General features: G+C 44.3%; 1 protein-coding gene across 1 annotated transcript in view; it reads left to right on the top strand.

Moving 5' to 3' along the window:
- Positions 1-304: 304 nt before the first annotated feature.
- LOC140740984 (uncharacterized) overlaps positions 305-12982 on the top strand; it is a 34197-nt gene continuing 21519 nt past the window's right edge. The window contains exons 1-2 of the mRNA XM_073070623.1: positions 305-503; positions 11567-11875. Of these exons, the coding sequence (XP_072926724.1) occupies positions 305-503; positions 11567-11875 (508 nt within the window). The remainder of the gene's footprint in view (positions 504-11566; positions 11876-12982) is intronic.

Here is a 12982-nt window from a genome sequence, read left to right as displayed (position 1 = left end):
AGTATCCTGGATGTAAGTGAAGTTCTCATGATCTGTCTAAACTAAAAAAGGCTGCTCGGTCCCCTCTAGCCAGTGTCTACATTCTTCCAGGACCTCGAAGACAGCCAGAAGTTCTCAGTTCCCAACATCAAAGTTGCTCTCAGCCGAAGACAAGAGACAGGAAAGAAAGGAACAGGGATGCAGCTGGCTGTGCGCAGAAGAACACTGAGAGAGCACAGCTCCAATGCCAACATCGGATGCATCCACCTCGACAATGAATGGCTGGGATGGGTCTGGGTGCTGAAGCATCGCGTTAGTTCCGAGAATGCTTGGTTCAGTGGAATCCTGCAGAGGCCTTCTTGGTGGGTGCATTTACTGGGGCCGGGATAGAGCTGAAATTTCAAAGGAAGCAGCGATAAAGGTTCGCAAACCTCATGGAGCGTCACACCAGTTTGACCGCAAATGTTTTGGGCAAATCCATAACAGCCTGAACTTTACTTGGGTCCATTTGAATCCTGGATGGGGTAAGTATATAACCCCAAAACAACACCTGGAACTCACACTTCTCTGGCTTGGTGTACAGATCATTTTCGAGGAGCTGGCTGCAAACCAGCTCTGGACAAGCTGGACGTGTTCCTGTTGAGAGCGGGAATAGACCAGAGTGTCATCCAAATACACAAAAACTAATTGATTCAACATGCCCCTGAGCACATCCTTGATTAAGACCTGAGAAACAGCGGGGGCATTGGCCAATCAAAGGGCATTACAAGGTACTCATAGAGGTCAGTAGAGGTGTCTTCCACTCTCCCCTCTCTGATACGAATCGATTAGAAGCATTGTACAGATTTATTTTGGAAAATATTGTTGCTCCCTGGAGATGTTCGAAGCAGAGGACAGCGGTTCTTCACAGTGATATTGTTTAGGGCCAATAATCAATGAAGGGATGTAGCTTACCATCCTTCTTGTTCAGAAAAAAGAAGCCTTCTCCTGGCTGAGAGCTTGACAGACAGATAAACCCCCCAGGGCAAAACCTCCTTGATGTACTCTTCATGGCCATCGTTTCTAGACGAGATACAGAAAAGAGTCAGCCCCAGAGAGGACTAGAAACGGGTAAGAGGTCAAAGGTGCAGTTGTACGGCCGTTGTGGAGGCAGGGAGGTGTTTATTTTTTACTCAAGATCTTAAGGAGGAATTCCAGACAGGTCCATATCCTTAGCAGACACAGGAGGGGATTCATGGACCAGAACTTGAGCTGGACAGAGACAGGTAGACAGGCATCCTGGTCGCCATGCCTGGACCGCTTTAAGAGACCAATCAGTCTGTGTGTTATGTTGGCATAACCAGGGAGACCGAGTATCAATGGCAGTTCAGAGGAATCAGTCTGACAGAAGAAGAGTCCTTCTCTATGGTTACCTGAAAGCACAATTTGGAGGGGTTTGGAGAAGTGGGTGTCACGGATGCCCAAAGGTAAACTGTTCAGGAACTTGACATTGATCCTTCCTTTCAGCTCCCGAGTCGGAACTCGCCAACGTCGAGCCAGTGATATGTGCATGAGATTCCTGGCTGCTCTGTAATTGATAAGTGCCTGATGTTCATGGGTCTGAGACCCCCACAACAAGGAAGTGTAGAGCATCACACAATTAGGGAAAGCCGGTGGCAGAGAAAACCGACCAGTCAGGACTCCACACCCACCGATGATTATCCTCATTTGCCGGATGCCTGAAACAATTTTTATTTTTTTTCGCTGGAGAAAAATTGTTGAGAATCACTAAAGAACATAGAACATTATCGACAGTCAGCATCCTTCCCCCTTCTGGTGATTAGTGCTTACAGTGGCAGGTCGATCAAATACATAGAAGATGGTTTGGCACTACTTTGTAAAGGTCAGAGGCACCATGACTTTGCTCTACTTATCTTTGTACCAACTTATTGGCCACAGGAGCTGGCACCTTAATAAATGGACTGCTGTTCACTCTTCTGACCCATGACTGTGCTGCAACACACAGCTTGAACCACATCATCAAGTTCGCCGATGACACGACCGTGGTGGGTCTCAACTGCAAGGACGATGAGTCAGCTTACAGAGAGGAGGTGCAGCGGCTAACGGACTGGTGCAGAGCCAACAACCTGTCTCTTAATGTGAACAAAACAAAAGAGATGGTTGTTGACTTCAGGAGGGCACAGAGCGACCACTCCCCGCTGAACATTGACGGCTCCTCGGTAGAGATCGTAAAGAGCACCAAATTTCTTGGCGTTCAACTGACGGAGAATCTCACCTGGTCCCTCAACACCAGCTCCATAGCAAAGAAAGCCCAGCAATGTCTCTACTTTCTATGAAGGCTGAGGAAAGTCCATCTCCCACCTCCCCCATCCTCATCACTTTCTACAGGGGTTGTATTGAGAGCATCCTGAGCAGCTGCATCACTGCCTGGTTTGGAAATTGCACCACCTCAGATTGCAAGACCCTGCAGCGGATAGTGAGGTCAGCTGAGAAGATCATCGGGGTCTCTCTTCCTGCCATTACAGACATTTACACTACACAGTGCATCTGCAAAGCAAACAGCATTATGAAGGACCCCATGCACCCCTCATGCAAACTCTTCTCCCTCCTGCCGTCTGGGAAAAGGCACAGAAGCATTCCGGCTCTCACGACCAGACTATGTAACAGTTTCTTCCCCCAAGCCATCAGACTCCTCAATACCCAGAACCTGGACTGACACCAACTTACTGCCCTCTACTGTGCCTATTGTCTTGTTTATTATTTATTGTAATGCCTGCGCTGTTTTGTGCACTTTATGCAGTCCTGGGTGGGTCTGTAGTCTAGTGTAATTTTTTTGTGTTGTTTTGATGTAGTTCAGAGTAGTTTATGTACTGTTTCATGTAGCACCATGGTCCTGAAAAACATTGTCTCGCTTTTACTGTGTACTGTACCAGCAGATATGGTCAAAATGACAATGAAAAGTGACTTGACTTCACTTGACTTGAAAAACAACTGGAAGACGAGGTTGGTGTCTCCTGCATCAAGCCTTGAAAAGTCAACCCTCCCTTTGCCACTACATGTGTTGCTTGATCCAGTGAGCTCTTCTGGAGTCTTCTCCAGATCCCAGCATCTGCAATTCCTTCTATTTCCATACCTCAATACTTATAATCTGCCAGGGGAAGAGGGGGAGAGGAGACAAAGAGGTCCTCCATTTCTAAAATCCCAAGCTCTCTTAGTTGATGGGATTAAGCAGAAAAATAGTTTGGTACAGGCTAGATGGCTGGTTCTTGTCCAAAGAATGGTCTGTTTTTGTGCTGTAGTGCTCATTCACTCTATAGCCCCAAATTAATCAAGAAAGGATGTAGGAGAGGAAGATAAAGTTTGGTACTGTCAGGAGCAAGACACAATGGATGTTCTATTAGAAAACATTTAATATCTTCACAGGTACTTAAAACCCATCTCCTAACAATTGCAGCACTGTCCATACACACTCTGCTCCTTGTAAATATCCTTACAACAATTTGACAACAATATTATTTTTACCAATATGTGTAGGGTCAGCTACACCTCCATTCAATTACCAATACTCAAACACTCGTTTGTGTCTCACATCCAGTGTAAAACTCCTTCCTCTTACCTTCAATCTGAACCCTCTTGCTTTTCATACTCCTATTGTGAAGAAAGGATTCTGCCCACCTACCCCATCTATGCCTTTTATAATATTATGTACCTCTACCAGGTCACCCTTCAGCCTCTTTCACTCCGGAAAACAAGCCCAGCTTATCTGATCTCTCTCCAAAACTAAAGTCCTCTGATCCAGGCATCATCCTATTCAATCTGTTCTGCACCCTCTCCAGCACAACCACATCTTCTCATACTGTGCTAACCGGAACAGCACACAATACTCCCCGTAAGCTCTAATCAGTGTTTCGTAAAGTTGCAACATGATCTCCCAAATTTTATCATCTAGGTCTTGACAGATGAAAGTTCAAAGTTCAGAGTAAATTTATTATCAAAGTACATATACGTCATCATATAATACCCTGATAATCTTTTTCTTGCAGGCATTCACAGTAGAACAAAGAAAAACAACAGAATCAATGAAAAACTACAAAAAAGATTGGCAGTCAATGCACAAAAGATGGCAAAATGCAAATACAATAAATAAGTAATACTGAGAACATACATTGTAGAGTTCTTGAAAGGGTGTTCATACAGTAGGTTGTGGGGTAGTAACTTTTACTGAACCCTGGTGTTGTGGGACTTAAGGCACCTGTACTTCCTTCCTGAAGAAGAGAGAATGGCCTGGATGGTGAAGTATGCCTTCTTCACCACCTATCCACCAGGGCTGCCACTTTCAGAGATCTATAGACTTTAACTCCAGGATCTTTCTGTTCAACAACATTCCTGAACACCCCTATGTTTACTGTACATGGCCTAACCAACGTATCTCAGCTTTCATAAACTCTCCAACCAGAGCAGATGCATCCAAAAGACAATGTGCTATTTTGCTTCTTGCTGGAAAGGACAACCCATTATCAACACAAATAGCAATGGGTGATCATCTGTACCACTGGAAGCACCAGTTCAATGGTCTGAGAGAGAAGCTGCTGGCTTTTATTAAGGATCAACTTTATTTGCCAAACGCATTTAGATGTATTAGAAATTTGTTGTAGTGTGTAGGTCAGGGTGAGACAGGCATCAAAGCCAAAAACATGCAAAATTGATAAAGAGTAATATAAAAATAGAGGGTAAAATATGGATATGGAATTAACTATGGATAAATATATAAGTATTAACATGTATTTACATTGTAAACAGCATTATAGAAATGGTTTAAAATGTTTACAGTGCAATGTAGTGACAGGGCTAATAGATTGGGGGGGGGAGGGGGAGTCTGGAGACTAACTAGAATGGTTGACCAGATTAACTGCTTGGAGTAAGAAATTTTTAAGATGGTGTGAAAAGTTTTTTTTTAAAATATCCCAACCATACTTGCCAGAAGCAGGCTTTTGAAAAAGGCAGCTTGCAGGGTGGGTAGTGTCCACAATGATTTTCCTTAATACAAAGTGGTGCATAGAATGAAGGAACTCCCATAGAGGGGCATTGTATTCTAGAGCTCCAGCCCAATTTTCCCAGGGGAATGGTCTGTTCCCAGATCCAGCCTGTGTGAGAGTTGGAAGTCACCCTATATTTGGTGAAGGAGCCAAGAAATTGCTGCCCTTGCACTCTCAGATCTAAAGTGCACTGCACTGCCACTTTGTCCTGGACATGTACAGGTCCTGCAGTGATGGTAGACTACAACCAATGACATTTTCTGCTGACTTGACAGCTCGCTGTGAGAGGATGCTGCACCAAAACAAACCAGACTGTAATGGCTGCTGTGAGGATACTCTCCACAATGGCAATAACTATTGGGTAGTTACCATGGAATCAACGGCAAACAAAAAGGACGATATAGCTATACCCCCCTCCCCCCCGAACGCAAACTACTGCTCCAGATGGGGATACAGTCAGGGCACCTACATATACACTGAAGGCCACGCAGAATGGAGTTGCCGGGCTCAGTTGCATCATCCTTCGAAGGAACAGTTTGACATGTCTCTGGAAAGCACTTTATCGAGATTGTAAGAGAGCCAAAGCCAAGCACAAGGTGGGTACTCATGTGATTGGTTAATTGCTTGGATACTAAGTATGATTAGCAGTTCGATTTAACTGGGTCTTGTATTCCCACAGTGAGGTGGTCCAGAATGTGAAAAAGTAACTGGGGAATTGTGTCACTGTAGAGATTCCGCTAGGATTTTATTTGGCTCTGCATTTAATTTCCCTGAGTAAGTACAGAATACTGAACTTCCTTAATACAATGCGGTGCTTAGAATGAAGTAACTCCCATTAGAGGGGCATTGCATTCAAGATTTCCAGCTCAGTTTTCCCAGAGGATTGGTGATCTGTTCCCAGCTCCAGCCAGTGTGAGAGTTGGAGGTCACCTTATACTTGGTGACGGAGCCAAGAAATTACTGCTCCTGCAGTCTCAGATCTAAAGGGCAGCTTGCTTTCTTTCCTCTGGCCCACCCTAGAGAGTCGAACACAACCACAAAGGCTGAAGAAAGACTGCCATGTGGGTTCTCTGGGGCCCTCCAATTTGTAGAGCATAATGTGTAGAGTAAGGGGAAGAAATGATCCAAAGCAGGAATGGCAGAAGATAAAAAGAGGTTACTTTCCTATAGACATGCTTACTTTCTCGTCATTGCACATGTAGAACAACATATTAGACTTGCTAAATTCCAAATAATACATTCATGGCACTTACACCCTGGGTCCATATGCCCATGACAATAAACTTGCCAATCTGCTTGAAACTTGAATACTGTTGACTAGCACAATCAGAAACAATAGCAGTTTAGCTGTTATTGAGAACCTCATTCTCACCACACGTACCACTAGATTTTCAGTTGAAGTTTTTGTTGATTAAATCCTTCACTCATAATACATTGCTGTGAAACACAAAACAGCTGCAATGAAGATATCATCTGGTTCTCAGAATCGATGAACAGAACAATGCCCAGCAATTAGAATCTCTGGGAACTGACACCTTTTTAAAAATTGGCTTCTTCTTTGTTTTATATAAGTTTTTGCCAACTTCTTCATCAAAAAATACTGTACTCAACCAAAACAGGGTTTGTGCAAAAATATCCAAAGTCCTGACAAGGAGGAAGATTGCCTCTAATTATAATGTAGACATTTAAAAATAAGTAACATTGAATTATCAGATCTCGCTGTCATTGTAAAACTGTGGAAAGGGATGATCAACAGAGGAGAGAAATAGATCTTTCTTGTAAAAATGTGAATCATTCTGTGGAGACACTCAGATAGAAACAGTATGCTTTCATTGCAAATAAAAAAACATGAAATGCTGGCAGAACTCAGCAGGCCAGACAGCATCTATGGGAGGAGGTAATAACGATGTTTCGGGCCGAAACCCTTCATCATTTTTATTTATTTCCAGCATCTGCAGATTCACTCGTGTTGCTTTCATTGCAACTACATATTGTTGGTTAAATTGAAGTTAAAGATCAAAACATATGTATTTGTCAAGATTTACTGTACTTTTCGCTGAGCTCTGCAGATATTCACAAATCTTATAATTATTTTTCAAATCAGGAATTTATGAAATGTATGGCCATGGAAATATTTTAATTTTCAAGTGAAGAACTTGATGATTTACTAACTAATAAACATAAATCCAAGTGGTTACATACATTTCTGAAAAAATGTTAAGGAGAGAAGGCTGAAGAAAGCTTTAAAGAATGTAAACAAACAATTCCAATTTAATTTTATACAGGATTTGTTAATTTATAAAGCAGTAAATACACTAAAATTAATGTAGAAACATTGTTTATACCAAAATTCTGAAATGTTTTAGTCTGATAAAACCTTTCAGAATGAATTCATTTAAACTATTATAAAGTGGTCATTTTCCCCAACATTTTACAAGCTCAAACTATTAATACTTTGCAGTTGCAAGCAGTCTGAATGGAAACTAGGCTATTAATAAACTCTAGCATTTGTTTCTTCATATATGTGACAAAAATATCAGCTCCTCTTTGCATCTGCGAAAACTGAAATGCAAATAGATTTCAAAGTTTAAAGTAAATTTATTATCGAAGTACATATACATCACCATATACAACCTTGAGATTCATTTTCTTGTGGGCATACTCAATAAATCCATAATAGAGTAATAACCTTAACAGAATCCCAATTTGGGTGTTCAACCAGTGTGCAAAAGACAACAAACTATATAAATACAAAAAGAAAGAAAGAATTATAATAAATAAATAAACAATAAATATCAAGAACATTAGATGACACCCTTTGAAAATGAGTCCATAATTTGTGGCAACATTTGAATGACAGGGCAAGTGAAGTTGAGAGAACTTATCTCCTTTGTTCAAGAGCCTGGTGGTTGAGGAGTAATAACTGTTCCTGAATCTGGTGGTGTGAGTCCTGAAGCTCTTGTACCTTCATCCTGATGACAGCAGCAAGAAGGGAGCATGTGCTGGGTTATGTGGGTCTCTCATGATGGATGTTGCTTTCCTGTAATAATGTTTCATGTAGATGTGTAATGTTTCATGGTGCAGGATTCTCCTTTTCCCAGTCACTGCCAAGGATGCCATGAGAAGTTGATAGCATAGAATCTGATTCCCTCTTCCTTTTCAGTCCTGATGAAAGGTTGTGACGCAAAACATCGACTGTTTATTCCCCTCCGTAGATGCTGCCTGACCTATTGAGTTCCTCAGCATTTTGTGTGTGTTGCACTGACGTGCAGCATAGTTGCAGTGGGTAGGAATAAATACTCTGTGTAGTTGGAGAGATGGCAAGCAAGTGGACTGCTTTGCTATTTATGAAGTCCAGCTTCTTCATTGTATTTGGAGGTCTATTCATATCAACAAACATTCCTTGGTGTGACTGTAGCCCAATCCCCAAACACTACAGGAATAACAAATGTTGGCTGGTGTATTTTCTGAGTGGAAAGACTTGATGAGATCAAGTGCTGGTACCACTCCGCACTGTATGCTCCAGTGTATTCTAGTACCTAGTTAAGTTTGGTTCCTAGTAACTGGTGATATCAAGCTGTTGGTAATGGGTAACTGGAAAATGGTAAAGCAATTGGACTGAATGTCAAATGAAAATAGTTAGACCACTCTTATTGGCTGTCAGTTGGAACTTGGTGGAAATTGACAGAGATAGATAGACACTTTATTGATCCCAATGGCAATTTGTGCCACAGTAGTATTATAAGTGCACAGATATGCAAATATATAAATATTAGAAGAGAAGTAATAAAGAATAAAAAATAAGCTACCTCAAACAGTCTATCAGGAGGGGTCATTGCTTCCCTGGGTATAGGTTGACTCATTACAGAGTCTAATGGCCGAGGGTAAGAATATCCTCACATAGTGCTCTTTGGACTAGCACAGTTGTCTTAGTCTATTACTAAAAGTGTTCTTCTGTTCAGCCAAGATGGCACACAGAGGATCCCCTCAGAAGTAGAGGTGACTCTGGCCCTCCTTACACACAGCCTCTGTGTTGGTGCTCCATTCAAGTCTGCCATCCAGGTGTACCTCCAGGTACTTGTAGGTCCTCACCATCAATAGTAACAGGGAGCAATGCCAACTTAATCCTCCTAAAGTCCATCACCACCTCCTCTGTCTTACTGATGTTGAGCTGCAGTTGGTTCAGCTTGCACCATTTGACAAGGTTCTCCACCGGGGCCCTGTATTCATCCCCCCATCCTCCCTTTATACACCCAACCATTGCTGAGTCATCAGAGAAATTCTGCAGATAACATGACTCAGTGTTGTATCTAAAGTCCGAGGTATACAGGGTAAACAAGAAGGGGCCAATATAGTCCCCTGTTGGGTCTCAGTGCTGCTTATAGTCATGTCTGATACACAGCTCTGAAGCTGCACAAAATGTGGTCTGCCATTCAGGTAGTCCATTATCCAGGATACAATGGAAATGCCAATATGCATTGAACGGAGCTTTATCCCCCAGCAATGAAGCTGTATGGCATTGAGAAATCAAAAAACATGATCTTCACAGTGCTGCCCTGCTTATCCAAATGGGAGTAGGCTCTGTGACAGTATTGTTGGCTCCAGTGTGCTTGTGGCAGGTAAACTGTAGGAGATCGAGGGCTGCTCTGACCAGGTGAGCCAGGACCAGCCTCTCTAAGGTCTTCATGATGTGTGAGGTCAGCACCACTGGATGGTAGTCATTCCAGACTTTTGGTTTGCCCTTCTTGGGTACTGCAACTACACACAATGTTTTCCACACAATTGGGACCCTTCCCAGGTTGAAAATGCACTGGAGAACTCCACACCGCTGCTCAGCACACTCCTTCAGGGCCCTGGGGTTCACATCATCCAGTCCCAATGCTCTGCCGTGTCTGAGTTTCCCCAGAGCCCTTCCCACCTGCTCAGTAGTGAACGTGAGTCCATGATGACTGGGGGGTTGGTGGAAGCTGGGGGCTGGGGAGGGCGGAGGTGAAGATCGGGACGATAGCAGTATGTATGTGGAAGTGTGGATGGTAGGTGCAGGGCGAGGAGGGGATGTAGACAGTGGTAGCCTGTGTTGTTCATCCACGTGTTGAACTGGCAGGGGAGGAGGGAGGAGGGAAGGCGTTGGTGGAGGGAGCATTGGGACTGGTGTGCTGAGGGAAGTGTGAACAGGAAGGCAATTGTCAAACCTACTGAGGAATTGGTTAACTCAGTAGCTCATTCACAGCTGCATTCCGAGGCTCTCCAGCTCGGATGACTGAAGCCCGTGATGTTCTTCATGCCTCTCCACACCTCCCGTGTGCTGCTCTGCCCACGCCTGTTCTCCAGCTCTCTCCTGTACGCCTGCCAGGTCCTGATGTTGTCTGATCTTGCTGCAAAAACACACTGCCTCTGCATCTGAGTGGGCACTGGGTTCAAATGCCAGGCAATGACCTGAATGACCGTAAGTCCTAGGACTTCCTCTTCTGGTAAAACATTGGTGGACACAGCGTGAAACAAAGTAGTTCTACGTGTATCATGCTCCTCTATCTCCTGGTGAAAGGTCACACAGATAACAGAAACAGGCCCTTCAGCCCAACTGCTCCATGCCAACCAAAATGCCCATCTCAACCAATCACATTTCCCCGCGTTTGGCCCATATCCCTCTAAATCTTTCCTATCCACGTACCTGTCCAAATGACTTTTAAATATCGTTTAACATGGACCTGAAACATTGTTTTTATCTCTGCAGAAGCAGGAGCAAGTGTTGCAGATAACATTAGATTCCCTGTCCTGCTCCTCTTCCTTCACTGGCCAGGCAGTAACCCGGAGTTCGCTCAAAGGTGGCTCAGTGTGGAGATCTGCTGTCAGCGGGGTACTCGCAATTGTGAAAAGTCGCGGTTTCGATCCGCGCTGGCGTCTGAACACTCAACATTTACGAGATCCGCCTTTATCTCTCGGACAGATCTGTCAGTTTGCCGGCTGTGGTCGCCGCTCCAGCTGCTGAGAGCCGGGTGCCGAGAAGAGACCGCATCTCCGGGCTGCGTCCCCGTCCCCGCCCCCCCACCCACTCTCTCTCTCTTTTTGCCTCACTGGCACCAGCTGCTCTCATTCAGCGGTCCAGCTGCTCACTCTTCACATGGCTGTCCGAACCGTTCTGGCCTCACTGATAAAGCTGGCTGTCCTTTCGGCAGGTGGGTTGCTCCAATACATGGATCTACGGGGTTGGTTGAGTCGCCTCTGCTTCTTCCTTGGCTCGTTGCTGCTCTTTCGCCTTAACTATTTTTCCTTCTTCTCGGGATGGATCGCTCTCTTCACCCCAGATCGGAAGATTGCTGGACGTCCCGAGCGGCGCTTCTCCTGGCCGCGAAAAAATAACTGGCGGGTCTGACAGCGGCTGTAGAGGTGGAAAGGAAGGTTGTCGTTTGCGCTCTATCATCTTTTTGTTTTGTCTCCGGATTACAGCATCTGCCGTCTCTCGTGTCTGGGGATCGCCACTCTTTAGTACTAACCCCGCTTCTCTCTCCACAGATGCTCCATAAATTTGATTTTTCTTTCTTTCCTTCCAGTTTCCAGTAATTCAGTAACACAGCTCCCCAGCAACAAGACCCACTACGAGGGAGAAACGATGAAGTTCTTCTGCGCTTTCAGGTTCGTGCGGAAGGATGCCAACGTCCAAGTGCGCTGGTGGAAAGACGGCGAGAGCTCCTTCCTCGACCCGAACAGTGACAGACGGTTCAGCTTTACCAAACGGAATTATTACAGCTCAGCTTTTGACCTTCAGAATTTGAGAGTCTCCGACTCCGGCCGGTATTACTGCAGTGTAACATATGAAAGGAAATTGTACAAAGGGACCGGCACGAAGCTTCTAGTACTCGGTGAGTGCACAGCACGCCCGCTACACAGCGGTGCACCTGGAACGGTTCTTCGGGGGGTCGGTAGGTTCACTAGCCCTGGGGAGTGGTAAAATCTGGGAAGGTGGGAAGAATTAGAAGGGATTAGTGTAGGATCAGTATGAATGAGTTCTAAACGGTCAATGTTGTTACCAAGAACCTGTTACCATACTATAAAACTATACTATAAAACGAGGTAAGGGTGAACGGGAAGGCGTGAAGCATTTGGAAGTTAGGAGAGTATTTCTTCATGACCAGCGCCAAAGGCTGGCCTGCAGGGTTAGAGTGCTTGGAACTGCGGCAAGATATTGGCATGGAACTAAAAGCAAAGAGAGGGAATAAAGCGGTCTTGGCAGACTGCGATTGGCTGTACCATTTGGGTCTCGGCTATTTACACTGATATCAACAAATGCGTCACATTTCCAAGTTTTCTGGCCATATTAAACCAGTGTCTGTGTGTGTTAGGAAAGGGACTTCGGGAGGATTTGGCTGAGCGAGAGAGAGCACGGCAGGTGAAATATACCGTGGAAAATGGGAGACCATCTACTTGGTGCATAGAGCAAAAAAGCGGAGCATTTGTTAAAAGCGACCGGGGTGGGCTTGTTCACAAATCGGCAAGAGCCAGATTAAGTGGATTGCATGCGACCAAGGGGTTGTTGGTATGTTAGTCTTCGTTAATATAGGATATGAATACGGGAGTAAGGAGATTTTACTAACTGGGCCCATATTCCCGAGGTTAGATGAGAGGAGCTCTCAAAATTAATTGATAAATTCTTCAAGGGTTTGTCATATTTTATGCAGGTTTTCCCTGCCTGAAGAGATTCAAATTAGAGGAGGGGTGGGGAGGGGAAGCAGTGTCAGGATAAGAGCTACCGGGTACATTATTCAAGACAGAGACGCGGAGAAATTTATTCACCGAGAGGCTGTTAAATCCTGGAAGACTCTGTCGTATTAATTCAAAAGGTAGATTGGTAGATTTCTAAGGAAATCAGGGCATATATTTTTATTTATTAGATTATTAGTAGTGGTGTTTTTATATTTGCAGTTTACCTTCTTTTGCACATAGATTGTTTATCCGGAGTTGTGCGCAGT

Source organism: Hemitrygon akajei, chromosome 17, assembly GCF_048418815.1.
Source record: "Hemitrygon akajei chromosome 17, sHemAka1.3, whole genome shotgun sequence".
Classification (NCBI taxonomy): domain Eukaryota; kingdom Metazoa; phylum Chordata; class Chondrichthyes; order Myliobatiformes; family Dasyatidae; genus Hemitrygon; species Hemitrygon akajei.
This window is presented reverse-complemented; position numbering and strand designations above follow the sequence as displayed.